Genomic DNA, 27445 nt, shown 5'->3' on the forward strand with positions numbered 1-27445 from the left:
CACTGTCTGACCATTGAATATCATTCACTGTGGTTTTGAATGTTCGAGGAACTATGCCAGCCTGCAATATGAAACCAAGTGATGAATGCATCTGCATAGTACACAGTCAACCCTCCTACTGTTTGATCATTCAATGTCATCCACTGTAGTTTGGAATGACACTATGCCAGTCTGCAATTTATGGTATCATGTGGTGAATGTATCTAACAACCCTCCTACTGTATGACCGTTCAATATCATCCACTGTGGTTTTGAATGATAGAGGGTGTTGTGATGGCATCTACACACAGAACACACGGTTTAATTTTGTGCACAGTTGTGTCAGAATTTCATCTCTAAACATAATAATGAAAGGGTAATGCCATTTTCATTTTGCAAAGGGCACTTCCATTGGAAAATCTTAAAGTCAATGGGAAAATGTTGAGGGGCACCAAGGCCAACACCAGGGGCAATGGAGGCCATGGCATCCTCAGCCATACACAACCCATTCAGTTAAGCGGTTAAATGATCAACAAGCTAAATAAATGTTACCAGAAGAATTTTTTTTACCTACATAAAAACTATCCACAATATGTTGAGTGGTAAATCTCCTTTTCTTTGTAGCCAAAAACAAATTTATCATGGAACAAAAAGCTATAAATATCTATCAAAATCTGAGACAAAACGGCAAGAGCTGCTGCAGATTCTTTGCCGTCTAGTCTTGCCTTTCCAGTGACCTCTGACCTGGGACCAATTTCATAGAGCTGCTTTTAAGCACAAAAAAAGTAGCTAAGCACAGCAACATTATGCTTACCAGATTAAGTTTACCAGCATAAATGCCATGTCACATGTACAATTTGTGACTGGTATTGTGTTCATTTCTGCTAAGCAGGGAATTGTTAAGCACAATGCAATTGGACACTGTCAGTAGGATCTTCTCCAGATCCAAATGTCTTGCATGTAATTCAACTTTCTCGTCTTGAGTTGTAGTCTCTTTTAAATAAAACACAAATCTCTTTCAGTTCACAGAACTGGGATGTATAGTCCTCACAACTCCTTTTTCAATAGCATTATCACAGGCCTGATAAACCACGGAGGCAATAAAAACAATTGCCCCCATGCCCCCTGGTCATTGCCTCCGTCCCCTTGAAATACTCCAGTAGAAATTTACATCTCACAGGGTGCCATTTACCAAGGAGAAAAATGCTTTGGTGTCCTTACCGTTTCAAAAACGAAGCATACAGGCCTGTTATCAGCATTATTTTTCTACGGAGGAAGGTCAGTCATGACAAAAGTTCAACATGACTGTCTCTATCCTTAAACTAGCACGGGTCACTTCAGCCATGTTCTTGACTCTGCCACCTCCTTCGTCACAACCAGCAACAGCTCACACCCTTTTAGTTTTAGCTGAGTCTCCAAGAAACTCCGCAGCTTGCCGTCTTCTCCGATCGTAACGGGCTTGCTGAGTTTGGAGTCTAGGTTGTAGTACGTGCCGTCAATCTGACGGACAGCGATCCAGTGTTTGCGGCGGATCGGTACGCTGACGAAGCCCAGCTGCATGGGTGAGGGAATGTTGATGATGAAACCCAGCAGGACGTCAAGTCTGAGTTCCGCTAGGCATCTAGAAGTTAGTGTAACAAAAAAACCAACAACGACAAGGTGCTTTAAAGGGAAGGTCTATGTTCAGTTATCACTTTTTTAAATAACGGCAATAAAAACCCTTGGTTAGAAGCCTACAGCAGCATTTGGTAGTATAGAGTACTTTGAGAGACATTTCACTTTGAAGTAATGTAAAGAGATAACAGTTTTTTGCACCAAAATTTGAACTGAAATTTTCAGATGTTAATTTTTATGTGTACATAAACCACAGGTATACTTTGCCGTTGATAACAGCATTGTAACTATAAAAACATCAGAAAAACTTCCTGACCACTCAATATTTCTACAGTTTAAAATGTCACCATGCAACCTCTAATATGATAAGGGGAGAAGCTAAATTGAGAAGCTAAATTGCAGATAAAGCTCTATACCAAGTTCTTCCATAATACACGGCAAGTGCAGTTTAAAGATTTGCAATCATTAAAGGAACACGTTGCCTTGGATCGGTCGAGTTGGTCTATAAAAAGCGTTTGTAACCGTTTGTATAAATTGCATATGATTAGAAAGGTGTTTAAAAGTAGAATACAATGATCCACACACATTTGCCTCGAAATTGCGTGGTTTTCCTTTTACTTTGCGAACTAACACGGTCGGCCATCTACTGGAGTCAAAATTTTGACTCCCATAAATGGCCGACCGTGTTTGTCGACGAGGTAAAAGGAAACCACACAATTTCGAGTGATTCTTGTGTGGACCATTATATTCTACTTTTAAAACATCTTTCTAATCATATGCATTTTATAACAAACGGTTACAAACGCTTTTCAAAGACCAACTCGACCGATCCAAAGCAAGGTGTTCCTTTAAAAAGACTAGTCAAGAAAATCATAAATCATCACTAAACCAACTGTTTTGTTGCTCAACAAGACCTAAATAATTTAAATCTTTTTTCCATTGGCTGAACCAAATAGTTGCACTTCAAATAGTCGTGGCGTTAACACTAGTCGCGAAAACACTAAATGACAAAGCAATCAGTAGTCGCAACTTCAACACTAGTCGCACTAGTGGCCTAGGCCAAGTGGGTATTTAGAGCTTGGATGAAAGTCAATGATAGGCCTGGAATAACACGGGCACATGCTGGCCCTTAGGTGGCCTGTTCTTGGCCTTGGTACCGCTTCAAAAGTTTCAAATAGACTTTAAGACGTTCTAATAATTAAAAAAACGTATTCAAAAGTGAGATGGCCTTGCCCTCTCAAACAAATGAAACTCCAGGCCTTTGATGGTTGATTATGTATCTAGCAATGTGTTAGTTTTTCGGGTTAGTTAGAGAGCAATATAAATGCTTTGTATAATTATTATTATTGTTGATTATTATTCTCACCTCCGTTTGTCCCACCACACGGCTTCACATTCCTTGTGTTGTAGAGCAGCCATGATGACATTGACGTCATAGTTTCCTAGTCCAAGCATGCTCTTGTGTGGATTCAGTACTGATCCTGGTGAAAGACTGGAATAAAACAACAAACGTTGAAAATAGAATAGGCTGTCACAAAATAGTTCATGGCCAGATGTTTTGACCCCAGGAGTAGCAGAGTCTTTCTTGAAGGCTAAATGGCGACACAAACACAACACAACACACATAAATAGGTATACTAGTAAGTATTGTTTGAAGCTATTTATGGTGTGGAGAAATAGAAAGAAACTATAAAACCATGCGTAAATCCTTTTTTTGCTCTGAGAAGAGCCAGTTTGGAATCGACGTTTCTAACAGTATACTCTGCTCGTCTTCTCCTGAAGATGAGTGTACTTGTGTGTAACAGAAGCAGTAAAGTAGCCAAAATGATAAGAAAGAAGCACACAGAAAAAGCAATGGATTAACAAGTTTCCATGGCCTTTTACAGACGTTTTCACAAACAGATTCAACTCAACTCAGTTCACATCATCAAAAGGAGAGACAAAATGAAGACGGAGAAAGTTAGCCTAAACATGTCAATATGTTATGCCATAGCTAAGTTGTTTAGAGCACTGGACTCAAGCTCTGGTGTTTCTGATCAGCAGAGTATGGGGTGAATCCCAGTCTTGAAACTTAATTAAGACACTTAGCCATTATTGCCTTGCCCCTCAGATGGGACGTAAAGCCATAAATGTAGGTCCCATGTGTTGTGTAATGCACGTTTATGAAGCCAGATATATTTATCACTAGTGATATAGCACATTGTAAACCATTATAAAGTGGCACACAAATTGCTCTCATAATTAAAAAAAAATAAAAACCTTGAGTTCTATATTGGTAGATCAGGCGCATAATAAATACCAAGAATGAAAACGTCTTTATGCAGGGACCTGTAAAAAAGAATTGTTCACCATATAACTCCATAATTTATAGCATATCAGGCTCTTAAGTTGCAGATAATCGACCACAAAGAAAAAAGGGGCAAGGTGGGGGGGGGGGGGGGGGGGAGTTTCAAGTACAGACAATACAAGCAAATGTGATGAAACATCAAAAAGTGTATAATAATGACCGTGTCAAAAATGACAGTTTCGGCAGTAGGTACGACCAGTGTCCAACAGAACAACATGGGTTAATAGACAGAAGACAGAGCCTGTTAATAGAGTGGTGCCTACTTTTGACAGAGTTCATCCAATAGTTGTTTACTGAATGCTTGGCCGTCCTGGAACACATTGTTGAGGGCGTGTAAAGCGCACAGCTCCCACTTCTGTCGCTCATGGTATACAGACATAATGCTCAGCGTTTGGGGCGCTGTTGATGATGATTAGATGATCATGAGATGGGTTTGGTGAGGCCTTTGAATGTCCGACTTCCAATGGTCCCAATCTGTTGAAAAGGGAAATAACAAAAAGAAAACACTGAAAAACATGAAATTATGGCTTAATATTATTTCCTTTTCCACGACTGGTCCCATGATGTAACAACAAGAAAAACTTTTGGGGCATAGGTTGACCTAGACCGAGTAACTGAGGCTCTGAACTCATTAAACATTTTTTGACATTTGCATTTTCATACGAAATGAGGACAGAGCCCCTGTTAGTGGGTCTATGGCTTACCAAACTTTCTCACGGATACAAATTATGACAGCATCTGACTGAGCTATGTGAATTAGTTGGGAAAACTTGCAGTATTCAGTTTCCACGTTTTCTGTAAATATTATAATCTTACCTGATGTGTTTTTTTTGTATGTGGTCATTAACTTATTCACTTTTTAAAAAATAACCTCAATGACTCCTAACAATACATGAGGTACCTTCTGCTACAGCCTCCTACCCTAGCTAGGGGAAAAACCTAAATAAAAAAGCAATAGACTTCTAGGAGCACACAGCTTACACCAAACTTACAAAGGCCTGGAATTTTATCTTTGAAATTGAAAGGGCAAGGCCATTTTCAATTTGCCTCTAGAGCACTTGCATTGGCCAAATCAGTAAAGACTAAAGTCACGATGGTCCCGGCCGGCGCCGGCCCAATGCTGAGGCCCTCGTCTACGCTCAGCTGCTACACACTGGCCATGTTGGTGTCATGCGAACGCCACATCTGTCGGCGTGTCTTTGCCATGCGTCCGACGGTTGAACACTGAACTTGAGTTATCCGAACGATTGAGTTGTCCGACTGATGAGCTAGTTGTCATGACTCATGCCGGCATGGTTTTCTGACCTTTTTTCTCAATCAATACCATGAATATGATGAACGGAGAGCTTGCCGGGCCCAAATCAAGGCAAGTAAGCAAATGTCATGAAATAATTCCGCTATCCGACCAGCATGTTCATGCTCATTTCATTTTTTTTTAAACGTACATGGGAGGAAAATGAAAACACCAAATAAAGAAAAAAACAAACACGTACTCCGGTATGGCATATCAAACCGGGGTCACACGGTGATGTCAGTCATATTGTCAGTTTTTACCGTGTTTAATATAATTTAATTAAAAAAATTATTTAATGTCAACAAACAATCAACAAAATGAATTCCTAAGTATTGTATTTTTTGTATTGTAAATCTTCTTACTTTTACTCTCTTAGGCATATTTGACTTGTTGCCTAATTATCCTCATTTATACATCCTGTTTTTAAACATATGCATACACTAACTCACCAATATAGTAACGACACGTTCATAAGGCTCCGGCTTTAGAGTAAGGAAGAACAACAAAAACAAACTCCGCTATTTCTTGTCAACTGATGTGGGCGGCCATCTTTGGTGCCTTGTTTTGTTATAACAGAAGAGGGCGCTACACCATAATAACAGACTGATGGGCGTGTCAAAAAGTTTGGTTAATTAAAAATCATTGACGAAATTAACTTGCTTAAAAACGATGACAAATTGTGTATGTCCTTATTATTACCTAATAATTGTGTGGTCTTTTGTGTTATCAGAAACACATTGATCAACTTTGTGACTGAATTGGGGTAAAACGGTCAGTCTTCCCATAGGCCCCTGTTGGCCTACACACATAACAAATTGTAATATTATTTTATATGTTATGTAATTTAAATAAAAAGTGGTCGCATATGATTATGCCTTTAGAAGGCCTAGTAGGCATTGTCTCAAACAAACAAACAAACAAACAAAGAAGCAGATTAAACAGGAGGAAAACAAGTCCACCTAAATCTCATTGAGGGGGGGGGGGGGATAGAAGCAACAAACAAGTAAAGCAGATCAGCCCTAGGTATTTTTTCTCTACAATGGGAGAGCAGCGAGCGGTTTAAATAGAGAGAGGTCAGTCCACATTCCCGCACCAAATTACCCTGTGTTGTCCTTGTTTTGTCCCTGGAACCCTCGAGGTAACACACTGAAGAAAAAAAATATGCCACTTTGTAAATTATTTACGGGCCCTTAGTCAAATTATTTACACTTTAAACAATATCCACTCAGTGTTGGCTTGTGACAGTCACATGAATGTCCATCACTCGATCAGTGACACTCGTTACCAAGCAGACTTTGGTGTCAACTCGAGAAGGAAAAAAAAACACCGCTACCAAGTGACACTTTGATTGGTTTTCTTTTGAATTGTACAATCTTGCTATGTTTGAGCGTCCAAAAACCACCTCTCTTGATGTACGAAGGCTCACCCCCATTATGTTGTTTACGTTTCTTTATCACCATTGACGATCGTGTGTAAATATAACTCCCAACACAACAACACTACCCCTAAAAACAACTCCCCCCCCCCCGACAACACCCTGTTGATGGCGATAGCCGCACGCGCAGCATGCCAACAGTGCCATATTATCAACACACCCCAATGAACTTTGAGACCAATATTGCACCGATGTACACACAATGTCCACATATTTTGAGTAACAAAAAAAATAGATGTAACATTTCCCATCAATAGTTCTTACAGATTAATATTTTCACGCGCCAGAGGTTATCTATATGCACTCAAGTGTGCAAGGAAAACATATAGCTCCACCTAGTGATACAGAAAAACTATTATTGCGCATTGACAACAAGTATACTCCACTGGAGGTTAGTAGACGGCCAGAGATCTCACGATTATAGATTTTTCCCCTCTTCCTTCTTCCCCGGAGGTGATGAAGTCATAACCGAGCCTTGATTGCAAAAAGAAACCCTGTGATTGCTTACTTATTCCCGGGGATACTAGAGCGAGAGATACACGGTCGGCGGGGAGGAAGTTTTATATCAGTCAAGTCACAGAGTGCCCCGTTTTTCTACAACAGTCTTCCATCAAGTCGAATCATCATCATGACGAGCGAGACGAGGTGAGTGGGCATTTTTATTTTATTGTGAAATCAACAGCTTGTGTTTTCAAAGGGAAAGGTTAAATCTTTCATTCAGAAGAATGCATATCATTTGGTTTTCAATAATATCATACAACGAAAAGTAAAAGTTATGGCGGCAATACTTGTGTTTTCAAATGTATAGTTGTGTTCTGTTTTATTTGTACAGACAGCGGCCGCCATACAGTATTATTGTCATTTTTTTAGTTGTCATAAATAATTTTTTCTTTACATATTTTCTCTCAGCGGCATACAAACGCACTATGCGGAAATTATTTAAATTTTCAAATGTACAACTTTCAGTTTATTTATTGGTTTTGGTCACCGGTTTAGTTCCAGCCATTTTGTTTTGTTTTATTTGTAATGGTTTTAAAATGAGCGACTTCACTGTGCGCCTATACTGGTCTGTCCATTTCAAGTCCTTTTATATTTCAGTCAGAAGTTTAATTGAATTTAAGTTCATATTGCCATCATTTAAAACAAAATATAAGATTCTCTGTCAACGTTTACCCTTCCAGACAAGCAGATTGATGTCTTATTTTGACATTATTTTAAACGAATTAAATGCGTTTTCACCGAACGGTTGCTTAGATCGTTCAGGCTCAGCAAAATGTGTTTATAAAAATTCGAAAGTAATATTTTATAATAAGTTCGATCACCGTTGGATTTTGCATGAAGGTTGGTATTTTTTGCACATAAACAATCTATTCAGCAGTGTATATTATTTAAATCATAGTTTTATATATATTTCTGTATTTTGTTTTTGTTTTCTGTCTTGGAGCTTTCTGTGAATGTTTTGACATGCAAATTTTCCATTTTTATCTTTTTTAATGGACAAATAAATTATTGAATGAATTGAATTGAATTGAATTTTCACAGGCGACTTGAAGTATATTTTTCCTGACATAGTGGTTTAAAAATCAGCATTTCGTCGACAAGAACCAATCTATGACCCCCCCTTTAAATTAATTTGTGTGTGTTGGAATAGAAACCACTTCTATTTGAATAGTAATAGTTTTGTTCTGGGTGATTACATCTTAACAAAATTTCACTTCAGGTGTGGTTTGGGAACACAATCTGTTATTTAATGATCGGATGGTTCACCATGTTTCTGTTGACCTTTGACCGTTATCCTCCTCAAAAGGTTCAAATAGGATCAACTGATGCAGAAGCGAAATAATTGTAGTAAATGTTTCCCGCCTGTAAATCACTGTTTACTTTCGGATGCATGGAGCTCTGTTGGTTTCTCCGTGGATTAAGAGTGCTTATAAAATATATTTCTAGGTGTTATAATAAAATAAACAATTCAAAAGGAAAATGTGACGCACTTGGGCAGACACATACCCTCCCCCCTGTAGTATACAATTACCATCCTCCAAAAAATTCCTGATTTTCAAACAACAATTCCCTATTGAAAAACACTACGACAGTGGCAATGTACGGAATATAAAAATTGCGGGCAGACATGGAGGTCAGCAGCGGTTGCGGTGGTGGTGGTGAGGGGCGGGGCGGGGGTGGAGAGGGTATGGAGAGGATACTGTTTAGAGCTTTATTTTCTAGGGGATGTGTTCTTCTTGCAATTATGTTGGGGGAAACCTTCGTTGGTGTTTTCAGGAAAATTATAGGGTTATTTATTTTTTTCTACTCATGAATCATTGTTTGGGATCCGCCATACTGATCAATAGACAATGTATTGTGAATCGTGTATATACTATAACTCAATAATAGATGGATTACTTTTCGCTCGACTGTGATGCAGGATTAAAAGAAATCGATAAGTTAAAGTTTTCCAGGAAAGGAATTCGCCACCAGCAAACCAACACGTATTTCTTCATTTAGAAGCCGAACAATTCTACATTCGGTTTAATAAAACATTTCGCATTTCGGTTTTTACCTTTCGGCATTTCTCAGCATGAACAATTATTTAGCATGGGCTAAAAAACAAATTAAAAAAAATGTACTCCCGATTAATAAGAAAACGAAAAAACACATTCAACTTGGATACGTGCGGAGCAGTATGAAGAACGAAGAAATTATACACGAAATCATATCCAACCCCTTAATATTAAACCAAGAACCAATTCGTGCATAAAAAAAACATATTACCCGCAATATTGGTTAGACTCTTGTGCAGAAAATAATATTCCATAAAAAATCACTTGATGATTTTACAGATCACGACCACATCAAACAAAAATTATTATTACACCAGCCATAAAAACAAAAAAATCATACGGAAATATATATGATTGTTAATAAATCGGTCCCGTTCGCAAGATAGAAAAAGATAAGGGGGGGGGGGGGGGGTCGTTTACAGTCATTTCAAATAGATTGATCCCTCTGTAGATTCGTTTTGACCTTGGGGGTTATACGTGTTTATAGTCACCGGGTAAGAAAACTCTACTATAGATGGATTACTTCACGCTCGAACGGTGTATTTCCATTCAACCAAGCTTGTACAATTTAAGATTACCCACGATACGCTAATATCTACTCCTCTAAATTTCCCACACCCTTCGATACTATCAAAACATTTTTTTTCCTGCCGAGTTGGTTATTTTGTTTATGAAACCCCTAGAGCAACGGCAGTAAATAATATTTCATAAGAGGGATCTGAACATTAGAATTACCTACAAGATTATTATCGAAGAGCTTGAGGCTGATTTATAATCTGCAAACAAAATGAGGAATCCAAAACGAATCCAAATAATTTGTGGTTTAGTAGGCCAAGTACGAAGTCGCAATGGCGTCTGCGGCTATCGGCATCATGGCTTAAAGGCAGTGGACACTATTGGTAATTACTCGAAACAATTGTTAGCATAAAACTTTTCTTGGTGACGAGTAATGGGGAGAGGTTGATAGTATAAAACATTGTGAGAAACGGCTCCCTCTGAAGTGCCATAGTTTTCGAGAAAGAAGTTATTTTTCACGAATTTGATTTCGAGACCTCAGATTTAGAATTTGAGGTCTCGAAATCGAGCATCTGAATGCACACAACTTCTTGTGACTAGGTTTTTTTCCCTTGTCATTATTATCTCGCAACTTCCACGACAGATTGAGCTCAAATTTTCACAGGCTTGTTATTTTATGCATATGTTGAGATACACCAAGTGAGAAGACTGATCTTTGACAATTACCAATAGTGTCCACTGTCTTTAACTGTCAACGTTGAAGAACATGCAATTTCAGTGACACAGTCATAACCAGTGCCGAAAACGTTAATCCGACACGGCTATGGACCCTTGTCATGTTTCTTACATCTGGGCCCAATTTCACAGAGCTGGTTAAGCAGCAAATGGCTGGACAATTAATTTTCTGGTAAGCAGAAATGAGCAGGATACCAGTCACAAATTGTATTAGTTTGGCATGGTAACGTTAATCTGGTGAGCGAAATTTTATTGTGCTTAGCTACTTGTTGTGCTAAGCAGCCATATTAAAGGAACACGCTGCCTTGGATTGGACGAGTTGGTCTATAAAAAGCGTTTGTAACCGCGTTTTATAAAATGCATATGGTTGGAAAGATGTTGTAAAAGTAGAATACAATGATCCACACAAGTTTGCCTCGAAATTGCGTGGTTTTGCTTTTACTGTACGAACTAACACGGTCGGCCATTTATGGGAGTCAAAAATCTGACTCCCATTAATGGCCGACCGTGTTAGTAAAAGGTAAAAGGAAAACCGTGCGATTTCGAGGCATGTTTGTGTGGATCATTGTGTTCTACTTTTACAACATCGTTCTACCCATATGCATTTTATAACAATTGGTTACAAACGCTTTTCAAATACCAACTCGACCGATCCAAGGCAACGTGTTCCTTTAAGTTAGGCCCAGGGATCAAGTGGGATTCATACTAACAGGGGGCAGACTACTTTTTTATTATACTATTTCGAATGGAACAAGAAGAAAAAAATCTGAATCTTTTAACGGAATGACGACCCAGTCACAAAATATTACCGTATGTGTCATGTTTGTGATTGAATTACCACGAATCTGTATGTTGTTCACCAAATCCCGGGTGGGCCCTACAACTTCGAATTCGAAGACTGATGCACAGTGCACGACGGAAATGTCCAAACAAAATTAAACCCAAGGTCTATCCAAACAGCTTTTTGTCCTGTGCTGGGACACAGTGCCTGAATGCCGCGTCATGGGCCGGGCTGCTTCGTGGGCCCGCATCTTTAAAGGTTAAATAATAATAATACCCGAAGTTTCATTCTAATACTTGGCAAAACCAACTTATAATCGCCGAGCAAAGGCAGTAGTCACGGCGAATAAACGGTTACGATTAAGCGATTCCGACGGCCATTCATCTTACAGGTGGTTGGAGTCGGAGTGCCTCGGTCAGTAAACAAAATGTATCGCACAAAAAAAGATCCCAAAACGAGTTTAAAACTGGTCCATGGTACACGGGCGATCCATTGTCCAGCTTGGTTAACTTGTTCACAAACCATTTGTTGATGACGACTGCCTTGAATAAATATTGGTGTACGTGCCTGTCAACAATACGTGCCATGGTGATAACAAATGTAGCTTGGAAAAATTCAAGTCTCATCCAATATTGCAAACAAAATCTGAAGCAAATTATCAACGTAGCTTTGTAAAGGTCTTTGAATAGTGTCTCCTTAAAGAAATTGCACAGATAAGACTTTGCTTAAATACCCCAACATGCCAAATAGAAAAGAAACCGCAATTAAGAAACAGGGAATAGGGAATTAAGAAAAATTTACACGGTTAATTGCTTTCAATATTGTAAAAAGTACAGTTAGTTTCCATCGAGTTTTTCAAATAAGCGTGTAGCTTACCCTTAGTATGTGTAGAAAACCTTGAGTTAATTGGCCTTATACCTAATTATACAATTTGACCTGTGACGTCACATTACGGGAGAGCCTACAGGTATGTGTACACACTAAGTGGGGAAAAACAAAATAAATTCATGGTCTCGATTGCACTGCAGATTTTTACAATTTTTCGATATGAAGAAGGAAGGTGTTATTTTAATCTCAAAGTTCGTACAGCTTTTACTGTTACTCGTGACTCCAAGTTGAAAACATGATACAAAAGTTCACTATATACATATGGATAGTGTTGTATCTTGCCTGCCAGAACGGCTCTGGAATGTACACGGTCACTCTTTGTGTAATTAAAGGTTCCATACTAAAATACATACAAATGGCTGAAACAGTTGGTAGCTTTTTCTTGATTTGAAAAAAATTGGGCCTGATATTAGTCTTAATACCAATGCAAATGTAAATCAGAATAAATTAGTGACTACGACGCCACAAATTTTATAATTGATTGATTGATTGATTTATTGAATGACTGCTTGATTTGTTTCGATCGATGCCTATATAAATTGCACGCAGGTTTTCTCTGGTATCATGGGGTTGCATTGCCACTTCGAAACCCTAGAGGTTATACACATGCCTTCAAAAACAATTATGACCCACGGGTATGAATGGTTTTGCACGAATTATTTTCTAAAAATTTAAATTCTGCTAATTCAATCAAACATTTTCAACAACAAAATTCCTCCATAACTTCCAAATTTCTGCCATTCCATTTTTGTTTCGATGATTGCACGCGATGTGCCTTTTTTACAAAACATTAAAAAAATAAAAAAATAAAAATTCAATTAAGTTATAGCAAAACCCCGGTTTGGGCACCGGCAGCAGCGTGCCCGAGAGCTTGTCTTGTGCCGTGGTCTGCGCGTGTGGCCCCGGCGTCCTCCCAGGCGGTGACAACACCTCAAGGGGAAAAATGAGTCTCGCACAAGGCGTCAACATAATTTTTAGGGTGCAATTCTGTGTTGCATCTGGCTGAGTAATTGCGTGAACTTGACCGTGGATAAACCCACAGGGATTTAAAGGGGAGGTTTTGAATTAGCATTACTGATACTTACATCAATGGGACAGGGCACACTTTTATATTATGTTAAGCAGAAAATACTGCTCGAAAACATTTCTTTGCTAAGCAAAACAGTTTTTGCGAGGTAGTTCTCATTTCAATCAGGATTTTTCAATGAACAGAATCGTTTCGAATAATTTAAATAAATAATGTAAGGTGTTGAATCATTTAGTTCGATTTTGCATGTTCTGTACCAAGGTTATTCGCCATTGCTGTGACGTATGGTCTTGCTGATTTTGCTCTTGTATATCCGGCAATTCCCAAGCTTTAAACTCCGCATGTAACTATCATTTTTTCCTTCACTTGATAATAATAGCTTTTGACGTTATTGTATTTCGATCCATTTTGTTTGAAATATTTGCAACAATACACAAATATTTTGGTAAAAACACAAATACAGTTTTCATTGTTTAGCTGTGAGAAAGGCTCACCGCGCATGGATGGTTCATTGCGCCTGTAGAAAAACTCATTCGCCGACTGAAATGTGGGAGCCCATCCGAAAAAAGTTCTTTAACAATCATACACAAAAAGGTTTAACAAAAAATCCCACGCACTTGATCGAAACCCATCAATTATCTTGTGCCGTCCATTGTCTATTGTTGTCGCGATAAAGTTATCATCTTGCACCCTTTGAAGGCCAGCCATATGAATATCTGCACGTAGTACACGTACATTACACCCATGACATGTACCCATAGCTCTTAATACGGAACGTCAGTATCGCCAACGGGGGCGTGTGGGTAAAACAAAATAAAAATCTAAACAGACGGTTTTGAGGGCGACTGTTGTTTATGTTGACCCAAATTTGTGACTTTGAAATTTTGATCGAGCCCTCTTCAAGTATTTATTTGGCAGAGCCAAGGATATAAGTAATCCCAAATGTTGTCAAAGCCTAGTCGAAGAAGGAGTCAAAAAACTTGGACAACTTTTTATCTTCTTGTTGCCACCCGCTGGGATTCCTTATTAAGTTCTTGATGCCACGTACCAAGCAACCATTTGGAATAACTTTAATGACGAAACAATGTACGCCATATTTAAGAAAATGTATACGAAACAGGAGGGTGAACAGCATGGAATTTGTCACTCTCTTCATTTCACATATAATATTCTCGCTGTTAAAATTTATTTTAATAATAAGCGGTTTTAAGAAAAAATGCTGTCACATTGAAGGGAATAGTTTTAACTACGATATGGTAATAAAAGACCTTGCGTTTTGAACTTTAAGCAAAGTCTCCCTTAAGACCCACAGGCGGGAATTAATTCCACTGGCTATACACAAGATTGTTGCAAAGCTACACGGCACATAGGAATATGTCAAACGAGGGCGCCCTGTAGGATATCATTTACATTGGTTGACACGTTGTGAGGCTTTACATTCGGTCTTAGGTTACAATGTATTCTTCGAAAAGGCTTAATTTGTCTATGCATACGAATCTGAAAGATTGGGGGAATTTCCTTGATTGTGAATAATGCATGTACCCAAGGCATGACAAGGTCTGGGATCAGCCTCTCCAACCGCGTGATAATTCGTTTTAACGGCTGCCTGAATGGGGCTTGTGATTGGTTTGTCTAAGAACAAAATTCTGATACACAAGGTTAAAATTTTCCCTCTTAAACAAAATGTCTAAATGGAAATTTAGGTAATCCCAAACAGTTTCAAAAATATTTGGGCTGCTAATATCTCAGGTTGTCAGTACATGATTGACGTTTTAGCTTTTAGAGTTTCTGCACGTATACAGTATGTTCAAGAACAGCCTCCAATGTCGTGGCCTTGCATTAGTGTCAATTTTATTGGGGCTTTTTCGTGAGAAAATGCTGCAAATTTGCATCGATCAACAATGCTTGTTGATAAAACACCATAAGACAGAAAAGGATACCATTGTCTGGAGGTGTGTGTTCCTTTTTGAAGTTGTTGCTGACATTTCTTCCGGGGGCACCCTTGTCATAACACCACCACCCTGAGTTTGTTGAACAAAATATTATTATTTTTCTTACCATCTGATGTTCTTTCAGGAATGTTACAATATATTTCATTCAATAATGTTTATTGAAAAAAAAAGTATCAACAACCACTGCGAAGTTTTCAATGTTATTCACAAACAAATGAACCCAGTTCTCAGCCCATTACTGGTTTATTTAACCGTAAAGTTGTGAAGCGACGATTGTGCGTTTTAGTCAAAATATTATTGGAAAGGCACACAGTGTTGCCTTTAAGCTGCAGTTGTTGTTTTGGTGAAAACAAATTACCTGTTACACCCATACATAATTTTTTATTATGTTGGCAGGAGGCCTCCAATAACAAGCAGTTTCTGTATAAGCCTAACGGAGAATTTCTGTATGAAAAACATACGTATAGGTTTCTTACGTCCATTAAAGACAGTGCTATTGGAAACTGTCAAAGACTATAGTCTTCACAGTTAGTGTGTCTAAACATATGCATAAAATAACAAACCTGTGAAAATTTGAGCTCAATCGGTCGTCGAAGTTGCGAGATAATAATAACAGAAAAAACACCCTTGTCACACGAAGTTGTGTGCTTTCAGATGCTTGATTTCGAGACCTCAAATTCTAAACTTGAGGTCTCGAAATCAAATTCGTGGAAAATTACTTCTTTATCAAAAACTATGTCACTTCAGAGGGAGCCGTTTCTCACAATGTTTTATACCATCAACCTCTCCCAATTACTCGTTACCAAGTAAGGTTTTATGCTAATAATTATTTTGAGTAAATCACCAATAGTGTCCACTGCCTTTAAACCACATAATGGTCAATGTTAAGTGCTATCACATTTCGGCCATCACAGTGCGACGTATACGAGATTTGCAGACCGTTATTATGTTTAGGAACATTGACAACCATTTTTATTTCGGCAGTCTCCTGCAAAAACGTTTTTTTTAATGGGCCTGACACAATTCCGTCCATTATAAAAATGGGGGAAACTAACCTTTTTAAAATGAAATGATACTTTAAGGGTTTTTTTGATTGTGTTAATCTCGTTCCTTGTAGTGAACTGCTCGTACTGTGCCGACCGGTGGTTGCAAAAACTCGAGGAGGTGTCGTCACAGTAAACAGTTCTATAAAATAGTCTGGTCCCTATACAAAATAAACATGTACAAGTAGTAACCGAACAAAAATGGCCACATTGGTTTGTTAAGAGACCTACGTACAACCTCATTCCCAGTGATGTGCGATCTCGCCGCGCCATTTTCATTCATAATGCCTTGTAGCCGCGCTACCACTGGTAACGAGGCTGACCTTCATGTACATGGTCTAAAAAAGACCCACTCATTACCTTCTAATCACTTGAAGTATAAGAGCGACTGAACAGTAATTATCTCTGAAAAGAGTTGATGAGGTTTGGAAAAGAATCGGTGGTTTTTAATTCGACAGAGAGGGGCAGCAATCTCAAGTCTCAAGTTAAAACAAATTTATGAGTAGAACGTACGATGGACATGGGTTGCCAAGATCACGTTTAGCAACAAAACCCAAAATGTAACACTACAACCAACGGGTTCAAATACTTGGGGTAGGCACGTGCTTATATGCACGAAATACGTAAAACAGAGGATTGTTTGGCTACACGCTGAGGGGGACTTACTAATTTGTTATCCCATTTCTGACAGAATGCCTCTATTTTATAGCTTGAAGCAAACGAAGCATGTCGCGGTCTTTCACACTTTTAAACATCAAGGAATGTTGCCCAATTGGTCAACCTCCATTTACAGAACAATATATTATTACTTTTGGTATGTCACAAGTGTGAAAACATTTGCCACTAAAACCGATCACTTGAAGTTATTCGTGTCGAACAATAAGACTAACTGTCAGCTTTTACACCAAGCTAACAGTTATTTTTCATATGGAAACTTCGAAGTTTGAGTTATGCCATTTTAAATGATGCCATTGATATAAATCCTTTGGCTGCCATCTTGGTAAAATAGTCCAGCCTCTTTTTGGTATACTGTAAGGTAACCTGACAAACACAGTACGTGGTATGTTGCCTGAGAAGGCATGCAGGGAAAATGCAGCCACCACATCACCTATTGGCACCCAATGTTTTTCGTTTAAAGGGATGGACACTATTGGTAATTACTCAAAGTAATTATGAGCATAAAAACTTACTTGGTAAAGAGTAATGGGGAGAGGTTGATAGTATAAAACATTGTGAGAAACAGCTCCCTATGAAGTGACGTAGTTTTTTAGAAAGAAGTAATTTTCCACGACTTTGATTTCGAGACCTCAGAATTAGAATTTGAGGTCTCGAAATCAAGCATCTATAAAAACACACAACTTCGTGTGATAAGGTTTTTTTTTTATATTATTATCTCAACTTCGACGACCAATTGAGCTCAAATTTTCGCAGGTTTGTTATTTTAGGCCTATGCATTATGTTGAGATACACCAAGCTAAAAGACTTGTCTTTGGTCTTTGACAATTACCAATAGTGTTTAGTGTCTTTAAACACACGCTGACTTGTTCCAATGTTACGTCAAATCAAACCCCAATCTATAAATGCCAGGATTCGGAGTAGAGTCTAAAGATCTTGATTATGTAGCGGCCATCTTGTTTTTCTGCGTACTCAAATCGACTACGGACCTATTGACACCCATTGTTTTTCTTTTACATAAACACACGCCGACTTGTTCCAATGTCAATACTATAACGGTAATATGATTTGCTGCTTTTATCCGTGTTGTTGGGTTTTCGAAGCCAGATCAATCTAATAAATAAACCTTTTCATTGTTGATAAACAAACTGAGCTTGTTGGCATGGACTCAATCATGAACAGATGTTTTTTTGAACACCAAATTCAGTATTTTCTGCAAGCTTTCAAGTAAATGAAATACCTCGGTTGCTTTGTTTTCAACAAGTTCAACACCATGTTTGAATATTAATTTTGTGTAACATTGTTGCATTACAGAAGCTATCGTAGTTGCATTTATGGCTTTTCATTGTTCACCCTCGGTCGGCAACAACTCGGGCTGTGACGTTGCAATAAAAAGGTCTATACAAAGCGAAACCAGCAAAGTGATAAATCTGTCCAACGTGCAAGCTGCGTGAAATGTTTCAAGAGAATGAAAGTAACAGTCAAATATTGACACACCAATACAAGTTTTTTTCGTTCTGTTGGGTAGCTACCCCGTCCCCCAAGGTAAATTATGACTTATGGGGTATGCATGTTTTTTCCTTCCACACGGTAAATTCAAAACAGTCACATGGAATTATATCAACATAATTTGACCAAAGTACCGATGCCCGCATCATGAAATAAAAATTCACGGTGCTAAATCATTCTGAAAAACGAACAAAAAGAAAAAAACTGAAATAATTGAAGAGCCGTGGTTTGTTTCGTTTACACATCATCAACAATAACACATCCACATAATGAGGGCCTGGGCCCAACTTAATAGAGCTGCTTAAGCACACAGATTAGCTTAGCAGAACAAAATTATGCTTACCTAAATGAGTTTATGCAAATTACTATGCCATCCGTGACTGATATCCTGCTTATTTTTGCTTAGCAGAAAACTGTTCAGCGATATTTTCCATTTAAGCAGCTTAATGTAATTGGCCCTGGCTGTATACCTATATCCACCATGGTTTGAAATCAATTTTGCGAACTTCGTGGGTGTTAGTCTGAAGTTTAAAACCATGAGCTTGTTAGCGTCCAGTTCGCCCTTTCCCCCATTTCTTCAGATCAAGGCCCGCAGGGGTGCACCACACCAGATGCCAACCTGGGCCTATATCAACGGGCGTTGGCATGTAATCGGCGTGCGTGCAAGTGCCAGCCGTGGGTCCGGTGGTCGGAACTGACAGACATACAATGGACTTGCTTGTATTTTGTTCCTTCAAATAATCCCCTTACCAAAATTTGATACTTTCTTCGCCAAGGAAGAGTGCGAGGGCAGGGTTCGTAGACCTTTTCGCAAAATGCCCATTGCGCAGGCGCTAAATATCCAATGAGGTGCATGCTGGTCTAGATAGCGATCAAATTTGATAGCTAGACCAGCATGCAACTCATTTGATTGATATAGCTAGAACAGCATGCTCATATTATGAGTTGCATTGAGCCAGCCTTAGAAATAGAAAAATGTGGGGGCACGTGCCCAAAGCTATAGACGCATTGGTTACACCGCTGCCAGTACCATCTGCAGAGAAACAATTTCGTCTGAAATACTTTCAAAGTAAAAAAGAAGAAGAAAAGAGACCCATAAATAATTGCCGTTTCTAATACTTCGAGTTTTCTAATCGAATCAACGCCACATTGTCCATGAAGTCTACCCCAATACAATGTAATACCATAAATGTACTGTTTACAAAGTACACAATCGTACACATATTTTTCAAGTTGAAATGAATAGTTCCAACATTCTCCAGGGGTATGTGACTCCGGAAGGAGCTGGGGTCTAAAGATCACGTGAAGTCACGACTAATGTATATCGAACACTGCAGTTTCGTTGACAAAAACACCACGTCTCGCGAGACTTTGCAAATATAACTTACTTTGCACATTCCTCGTAAATTTTCACTGCCAAAAACTGCCATGTGGATTTCCCACGTGACGTTACTGTGTCACAACGAATATTCCCTTGTATACATATGGTCTCTACATAGTTTTTTTACGCAGTTCATTTTTGATGTCGACATTTTGTTGGTCAAAAATAATTTCACGTCCAAGAAAAAAATCCATCATTTCACAATTTTTGTCTGACGATATAATTGGCACTATGCAAATTGTTCTGACTATAATAATTGTGCAACCTTTTCCCCCTTATTGCTTGGCACACATTTCAGATATTCAGTACCAAAAAGTACTGCTGAATAAACCCAAGACGTAGAAACTCTGTTTTGAAACTTAAAGCTACACTTATGTCATGACCATGACTTAAATTGAAGTCTTATTCATATGAAACCAGTCAATCCCCACACATAGAGCTTGCTCCATTTTACAACTTAAAGGCACTGGACACCTTTGGTAATTGTCTCCACTCATCTTTTAATGTGATTGTACTGCTGAATAAACAAAAGACGTAGAAACTCTGTTTTGAAACTTAAAGCTACACTTATGTCATGACCATGACTTAAATTGAAGTCTTATTTATATGAAACCAGTCAATCCCCACACATAGAGCTTGCTCCATTTTACAACTTAAAGGCACTGGATACCTTTGGTAATTGTCCCCACTCATCTTTTAATGTGATTGTACTGCTAAATAAACCAAAGACGTAGAAACTCTGTTTTTAAACTTAAAGCTACACTTATGTCATGACCATGACTTAAATCGAAGTCTTATTCATATGAAACCAGTCAATCCCCACACATAGAGCTTGCTCCATTTTACAACTTAAAGGCACTGGACACCTTTGGTAATTGTCCCCACTCATCTTTTAATGTGATTGTACTGCTAAATAAACCAAAGACGTAGAAACTCTGTTTTTAAACTTAAAGCTACACTTATGTCATGACCATGTTGAAGCCTTATTCATATGAAACCAGTAAATCCCCACACATAGAGCTCGCTCCATTTTACAACTTAAAGGCACTGGACACCTTTGGTAATTGTCAAAGACCAGTATTTTCACTTGGTCCATGCCAACAATGGGAGAACAATGGGAGAAAAACACACACACACTTGTTGCACAAAATGGTCTGCTTTCAGATGCCAAATAAAAGGCTTCAGGCCTGAAGTCTTGAGTAAATGTTTTATTTTGTGGACACTGAAAATCATGAACAATTCAGATTTTGGCTGAAAGGTACTGGGGTACTGTTAAACGAAATATGACTGAAGCCGAAAGGGAAAACGAAGTCATATCTAAGAAAACTGTATCTGAAAACCCAAGTTGTTAAAAACAAAAATTAATGACAATGTGTTTACATGCTGAAATTTGTGCATGTTTTTTCACTAATGGATGAAGCCGAATTTTTTCACAGGTTTGCTATATATCTTTGGTTGATCTTATAAAACATGAACACTGTCTCCAACTATATTGTCAGTTTATTGTACAAAACCTTTAATATTTAAATATGTACCTATGTGGATTACCAAAAAGTACACGTGGATAAGTTTTGTTCTTGTCCTTTTTTTGCCAATGTCTTTCAGTCAGGCGCCACAAGAGGAGAATTTCTTCAAGCAAGCTTGGGCAAGTTTCACGAGTATTCTTCCATTTTCAAGTGAGTACCACAATGATTCTTGCTTAAACAATATTTAAAGGAACATTACAGAATTGGTTTTTGCTAACAAAACAGTTGCTGGCAGTGTAAGCCCTTTATGTAATCCACCATATACATAAACTTACACACCTGTACAAGTTTGAGATCAATCGGTCATCTGGGTCACGAGAGGATAGTGAAAACCGATTACAAAATTTTGCATTGCATCGACGCCAAAAACAAAAATGAATAAAACGCTCACTGAGCGATAAACTCAAAACGTGAAACTAGATTATTTATTTCTCATGAAATAATATGACATTTCAGACAGAAATATTTCAAGGGATGTTTTCTACTATCATCATCATGAGACCGTGGAAGTTTTATGTAAATTTGTGATCTTCGCGATTTTTGTTTCTTACAAATTCTGTAACGTTCCTTTAAAAGACAACCAACATTCCAGGCATCACTCAGCTGATATATTTGCACAAGTTTGTACGCAAACCAAGAGAGCAGAAACTGTCAGTGGAAAAACAGGGCGCCATCAAAGCAGGTGCATGCACGGACCAATAAATGTTACAATCTAGACCCAATGGTAATTTGGGTTGAAGCCACTCAGATGGTTAGAACTGCGCCCATTTTCATAGAGCTGCACACAATAAGCTAAGCAAGACAAAATGATGCTAAACAGAATAAGATTACTATGCAGCCAACCTACCATGTCACATGTACCATTTATGACTGGATATCCCGCACATTATTGCTAAGCAGGGATTTCGTAAAGCAGTTTAAGCAGCTGTATGAAATTGGGCCCAATTTCTTTTTGATCTTTCAACAGAAGGAAAAATACTTGCCCTCTTGACAAGAAAAGGGGGTTATTTTACACGAGGTCCACATATTTTGTTAATCAGTGTTCCTTGGAAGTTTACAGTAGCTACAATCACCCTTTTGGGTGTGATGCAAAGTGTAACTTCATGTAACCTACAGCCAACATCTCTCAAAGTCCCAAGTAAAAAACTTTAATTTCATCATTCATCGTTCAATCGTTTCTTAGTGAAGAAATTTGTCAGGGGCCAGCCATGGTCATGGTCACGGATAACTATTGGCTGTCTGGGTTGAACACTATATTACACCGCAGGATTTTTTTTTGTGCCAGGGGAAAAAGTGCAGGCGAGGTATGAGCAATTTGGAGAAAGTTTATTTTTCCCCATTCATCTTTTAAGGTGATTGTCATGACCATGTTGAAGCCTTATTCATATGAAACCAGTAAATCCCCACACTGAGAGCTCGCTCCATTTTACAACTTAAAGGTACTGGACACCTTTGGTAATTGTCAAAGACCAGTATTTTCACTTGGTCCATGCCAACATTATGTAAGTCTGTTAACATTTGGACCCTATTGGTCCTCAAAGTTGCAAGATAATAATGGGAGAAAAACACACACACACTTGTTGCACAAAATGGTCTGCTTTCAGATGCCAAATAAAAGGCTTCAGGCCTTGAGTAAGAAATTACCTCTTTCTCAGAAACTATGTTACTTTAGAGGGGGGGGGGGGTTCTCACAATGTTTTAAAGGCCTACTACCAACAGCTCACCGTTGCACGTTATCAAGTAAGCTTTTATGCTATTTTTTAAAATCCAAATAACTACCAAAGGTGTCCATCGGTGCCTTTAATACCTGCGGCTTATACAATTTGATAAACGTATGGCAATAGTTATACAGGTGCGTATACTTCCATGGACTGTCCAGACTTTTTTTTTAGAGAGGTCTACACGTCGGTGGAAAACTTCAAAAACATTGTTCGCTGTCGACAACTGAAGGACAATAATTTTCCAGGGTGCACGTTAGAGATCCTTGTGGTGCACATTAGAAGAGTTAACTGACAGTTTCTATAGGGATTCTTGAAATGCAAGCAAAAAAGCCACACCCGGAATCATCAAACATACCAACAAACAAAACCAGCTGACAGTTGTCAATAATGTTCCCATAGTTACTCAAGTTCTCTCTTGACGTCCAACCTGTCTCTACCATCAGCTAAGTTTTCTTCCCGCCCAAACCTTTGTCTGTCTACCCCGCCTTGTTTAAACAGGAGATCAACTCATGACCAACAACAATCAGTCTTGGTTTTGGTGAAAGACAAGAGTCTCACCGAAGTCACTCTGAAACCCTGTGGGGGTGCTTTGCCGAAAATCCTCCGCATTCTCAAGCTAACCCATTTATACCCCCTTTTGGAGGTCTCGGTCTTTTTTAGGGTTTTTATTATTGAAGTCTTAGTTTATATAATATGACCCCATGAGTTTGTGGCGGATATGTATGCCGTATACTTGCTAAACTTGCAGAGCGTATACCGCTGCGCTCTCTTGGAACCCGAGACGGTGTATAGCCACGGTGTTCTGGAAGCGATGACGTATTGAAAGTTAAGACGTGGAAGAACATTTTCTTACAACCACTCTTCAAAGGAACTATTGAAAACTCCGGAGCCAGGGGCATTTAACAGAAACTCGCCCGGGGTGAGATATCCAAATAGACGGACGTGACGGAACTTCTTTGGTGGATCGACTGTAGCCTTTAAGACATGGGAAGGTGCACGCCTTGCTTTCCGCGATGGGGGAAGCCGATCTCGCCAGGTAAATTCCACATTCTTTCAAACCTCTCGAAACAACAGGTGTGTATTAACGGGTCTGGAGGGTGGGCTAGTGAGAAAATGGAACACCACGCGGTATGTGCCTGTTTTGTTGGTAATACGAGTTTTTGCATTAGCGAGGAGAGTTGGTTGTTTTAGCGAGGCCGTAAAGTGACTTGACCAAGGATATCCTTAAAGTTCGTTCCGAGGGGCTTATGGTATTGCTGAACTATCTTTACAGGTCACTAATTGGTGCCGAATCCCATAAGTACTTTACAAAAATACCTTATCGGTAAAAGACCTCGGCTCTGGATCTTTGAAATGACCCATGAACATATCACACGAATGTTGATCTTCAGCGTTCGCAGTAGTTCCACTTTGGGTGAACGAGGGAACGTGGATACCAAAGGCGTATATTAAAACAATATCTTGACACCTGTTGCACATCGGAATTTGGTAACTCTATCGCAAATCAGGACAGCTTGCATCATACATCAAATTTGAACATGAAAGAAAACGTGCTTGATGTGTTTCCACCCTTTTCTTTTTTTATAGCCGTATAAAACTCTCAACACATTGCATGTTTGGCTCCTCAAATTAGCGGATACCTTTACGCTACGCCATGTGGACTACAATGGTTGCCAAGTTATTAAACAAAATGTTGTGGGTTTATTTATATTTATGCAGTGTGGTTAAGCTTTTCGAAAAGATGTGCCAACTCTGATTATTCGAAGAACAAAGACCATCCATTTTCAAAGCCAGAGGGAATAAACTTTGTCTTAGTTTGAAGTTGTGATTAACCGTCTGTCTACTTATTCTGGCGTTACTTAAAGTAGGACACTAACATTTACTTTATTACTCAAATAATGTTAAGCATGGCATGTTGTGGTTCCGTAATCACGAAATCATATACCCTCTCCGTAATTACGTTTCCGTATCTGATTGTTACGCCTTAGTAACTATTCTTTTGGACCAGTGAATGTAAATTATTAGGACATGGTTACTAGTGAGAAACCTATTGAATGTACACTGTTTAAGTGGGGTATCCGCTCTTAACATGCGTTACTTGCTTAGCAAATGTATTTTGCTTCATTGCAAGATTGGTTGTTTGACAGTTTGATATCTAGACCAGCTGATGCTATGGGTTTTAATTGGGTTTTGGGCGATCTGGGCTACCTTCTGTTTCAAACATCTTAAGGTGCGACACTGGACCGAGTCTATATGAACGCACTAAAAATAAATGTCCCCTGAGTGGTCCAGGTCGAACTCTGGCATCGGTAACCGAATACCTCGATTTCAGTTATACATTTTGGTCAAAATTTGTACAAGCACGCAATGCGTTGGGGGCAATTTACTTTAAATCGTAAAGGTTTCACCCGAACTGGTTGTTTTCATTCACAACGTCTTGTCCAAAGACACTTTTAAAACTCACAGGTTGCAATTACTACTGAAACCAGGTTCTAATGGTTTTTTTAAATGTAAAAATATAGCATTTAAGTCCCTTTTCAAAATCACTGCTTTGACTATCAGCCCGACTTTTTAAGGATTCGGTTGTCTATTTGAAGCCCCTACCAAGGCCGCATTGACTGAGATTAGGCCTGAGCCCCAAATCCGTAGTTTCGAAAAGGGCCTGCAAGGTTGACAGGTATAGTCTGGTCCTTTTGTAATGCAGACCTATTGTGATAATCAGTAATCATAACTACTGAAGCTGAAAGGGAACAAGACAACATTTTCAGCAAAACAGATGCAATGTTTTCATAAATCTTTGTACATAAAGATACTCTACATCACCACATCAGTGACCATATAAACAAACCCTTGAGTCTCATATCCATCTGATTGGCTAAGTGACGTCCAATTGATATGCAAATAAGCAAGATTCGACGAATCACGTGCAGCCAGTGGCTTTTCGCTCGGTTGCACGCAGTGAGCTGACGTCATGACAGCTCATCCGTCAACAGTGGTCTAACGATCGAGTCGGTAATAATAACAAATTATGAAGAGTGTACGAAGGCACTTTAAAAACATAATAGAAAATGTGGGTTTTATTTCTGGAAATATTTCACCGTATCCCTCTGTGTTTTTCAAGCTCTAAGCCATTGATGGTAAACCCATCCCTTGGGCGTCATACAAGGACCACTTACACAAGAGGGCGTGCCCCCTTGCTTCGAGCATCATGACCCCATGAAGTGGACATCCATCAGCAACTCGTTTTGGATTCTCTTAAAACACAAAATAAAATCCCCGTAAAAAAACCTAAATGCGTGCTGTCACAGACGCCTATTGCGTGTTACAGCTGTAGAAACACCCTATGGGATTTTGAAAAACATCCCAAAGCGCCCCCTTCCACGAAGAGAAAACAAATTGTTCCACCAAAAATGTGACATTTTACAGCTGCCCTTTTCAACAAACTGGTTGTTTATTTCCAATTTTTAGTTTAGTACAAATCTCAAAGGTATCGCATGTCGTACTTTTGGTGTCGGTGGGGTCCAGGACTTCGTTAGGGTGAAAATTGGACTTGTTATAGTTGAGGGATCGCCTTTAGGTAAAACCTTGGCCACCCCTGGCCCAAATCGAGCTATGCCGTCGGCGACCGGAACCTATTATAATTGAACCAACCAATTGCCATCTCTCTTTTTTTATTTCCATAAATTCTTCTGGGCGATATCGAATTTTATAAAACACTCTTCGCCATCTGCGTTGTCGTCAAAACAAGAAAATTACCAGCGAATTCTGGAATTCCACCTTGAATTGGTAACCAAAAAAAATAACGCATTGAAAGTGATATCTAGGGAAAAAATCTGCACTGACCAATCACAGCCCGTCGTTTTCTCGATCAATCCAGGCTCGTCATCAGAGATGTATAAATTGCGGTCGTCACAACATCTCTGGTACAGTCAAGTTTTTGTTCTATTATAGACATCATAGTGAGGGAGTCAGTGCATGTACGTGTGTTGAGGGGTATGCTTCCTTGCTCGGCCCAGTGACTATACAACAATCGGCTTTTAAAGCATTCGGAGATTCCGTTAGCAACTACGAACGGTCGCTACTCTACACGGCGTGGGTTTTATTTTATTTCAGAGGATTCTTCGTACACACTGCGCGCACACCATGGACATACAGCGTGGACTCGAAAAGTGTTCCAACGGGGAAATAATCATAATCGACGGCTTGAGTTTGGCTGAAAAATCGTGCGAACACCTGTGTGAGTTACTAATTCGTTTTTGTTTTCTATTATAACAGCATCAACAAAAATCGAAGCATTGATTGTGTCACTTCTAATAAAGGAATTTTATTGTTAGTCATGATATTTATCACCTCTTCATTATCATATCGTGTTTGAATGACACATTGTTATGTATTCAGCCAACACCTATTATTTATGATACATGTGGTATTATTCCATTGTGATATAGACATTAATATTTCAGT

General features: G+C 38.9%; 2 protein-coding genes across 3 annotated transcripts in view; one reads left to right on the top strand and one right to left on the bottom strand.

Moving 5' to 3' along the window:
• Positions 1 to 1158: 1158 nt before the first annotated feature.
• LOC117292178 (josephin-2-like) lies at positions 1159 to 5808 on the bottom strand. The gene is made up of 4 exons (XM_033774118.1): positions 5684 to 5808; positions 4204 to 4414; positions 2960 to 3085; positions 1159 to 1600 (listed from the first exon to the last, which is right to left on the bottom strand). Exons 2-4 carry the CDS (start codon positions 4317 to 4319, stop codon positions 1312 to 1314), a joined length of 531 nt encoding a protein of 176 aa, XP_033630009.1. The 5' UTR covers positions 4320 to 4414; positions 5684 to 5808; the 3' UTR covers positions 1159 to 1311.
• A 1148-nt stretch (positions 5809 to 6956) lies between these two features.
• The window catches only part of LOC117292179 (cytoglobin-2-like), a 51643-nt gene continuing 31154 nt past the window's right edge, over positions 6957 to 27445 (top strand). The window contains exons 1-2 of one of the 2 annotated variants that reach the window (XM_033774121.1): positions 6957 to 7314; positions 21340 to 21410. In XM_033774121.1, coding sequence (XP_033630012.1) covers positions 7298 to 7314; positions 21340 to 21410 — 88 coding nt within the window. In that variant the 5' untranslated portion in view covers positions 6957 to 7297. Of the gene's footprint in view, positions 7315 to 21339; positions 21411 to 26912; positions 27219 to 27445 lie in introns of those variants that run through there. The other variant, XM_033774119.1, reaches the window with a different exon arrangement.

The sequence above is a fragment of the Asterias rubens genome, chromosome 7 (assembly GCF_902459465.1).
Source record: "Asterias rubens chromosome 7, eAstRub1.3, whole genome shotgun sequence".
In the NCBI taxonomy this organism is placed as follows: domain Eukaryota; kingdom Metazoa; phylum Echinodermata; class Asteroidea; order Forcipulatida; family Asteriidae; genus Asterias; species Asterias rubens.

Excerpts from the sequence above, each read along its gene's own strand:
- LOC117292178 (XM_033774118.1), bottom strand. The coding sequence starts at position 4,319 with ATGTCTGTATACCATGAGCGACAGAAGTGGGAGCTGTGCGCTTTACAC. Across the intron at positions 3,086-4,203 it reads TTGGATGAACTCTGTCAAAA|TCTTTCACCAGGATCAGTAC; the intron begins GTAGGCACCACT and ends GTTTTATTCCAG. Across the intron at positions 1,601-2,959 it reads GTGTGGTGGGACAAACGGAG|ATGCCTAGCGGAACTCAGAC; the intron begins GTGAGAATAATA and ends ACTAACTTCTAG.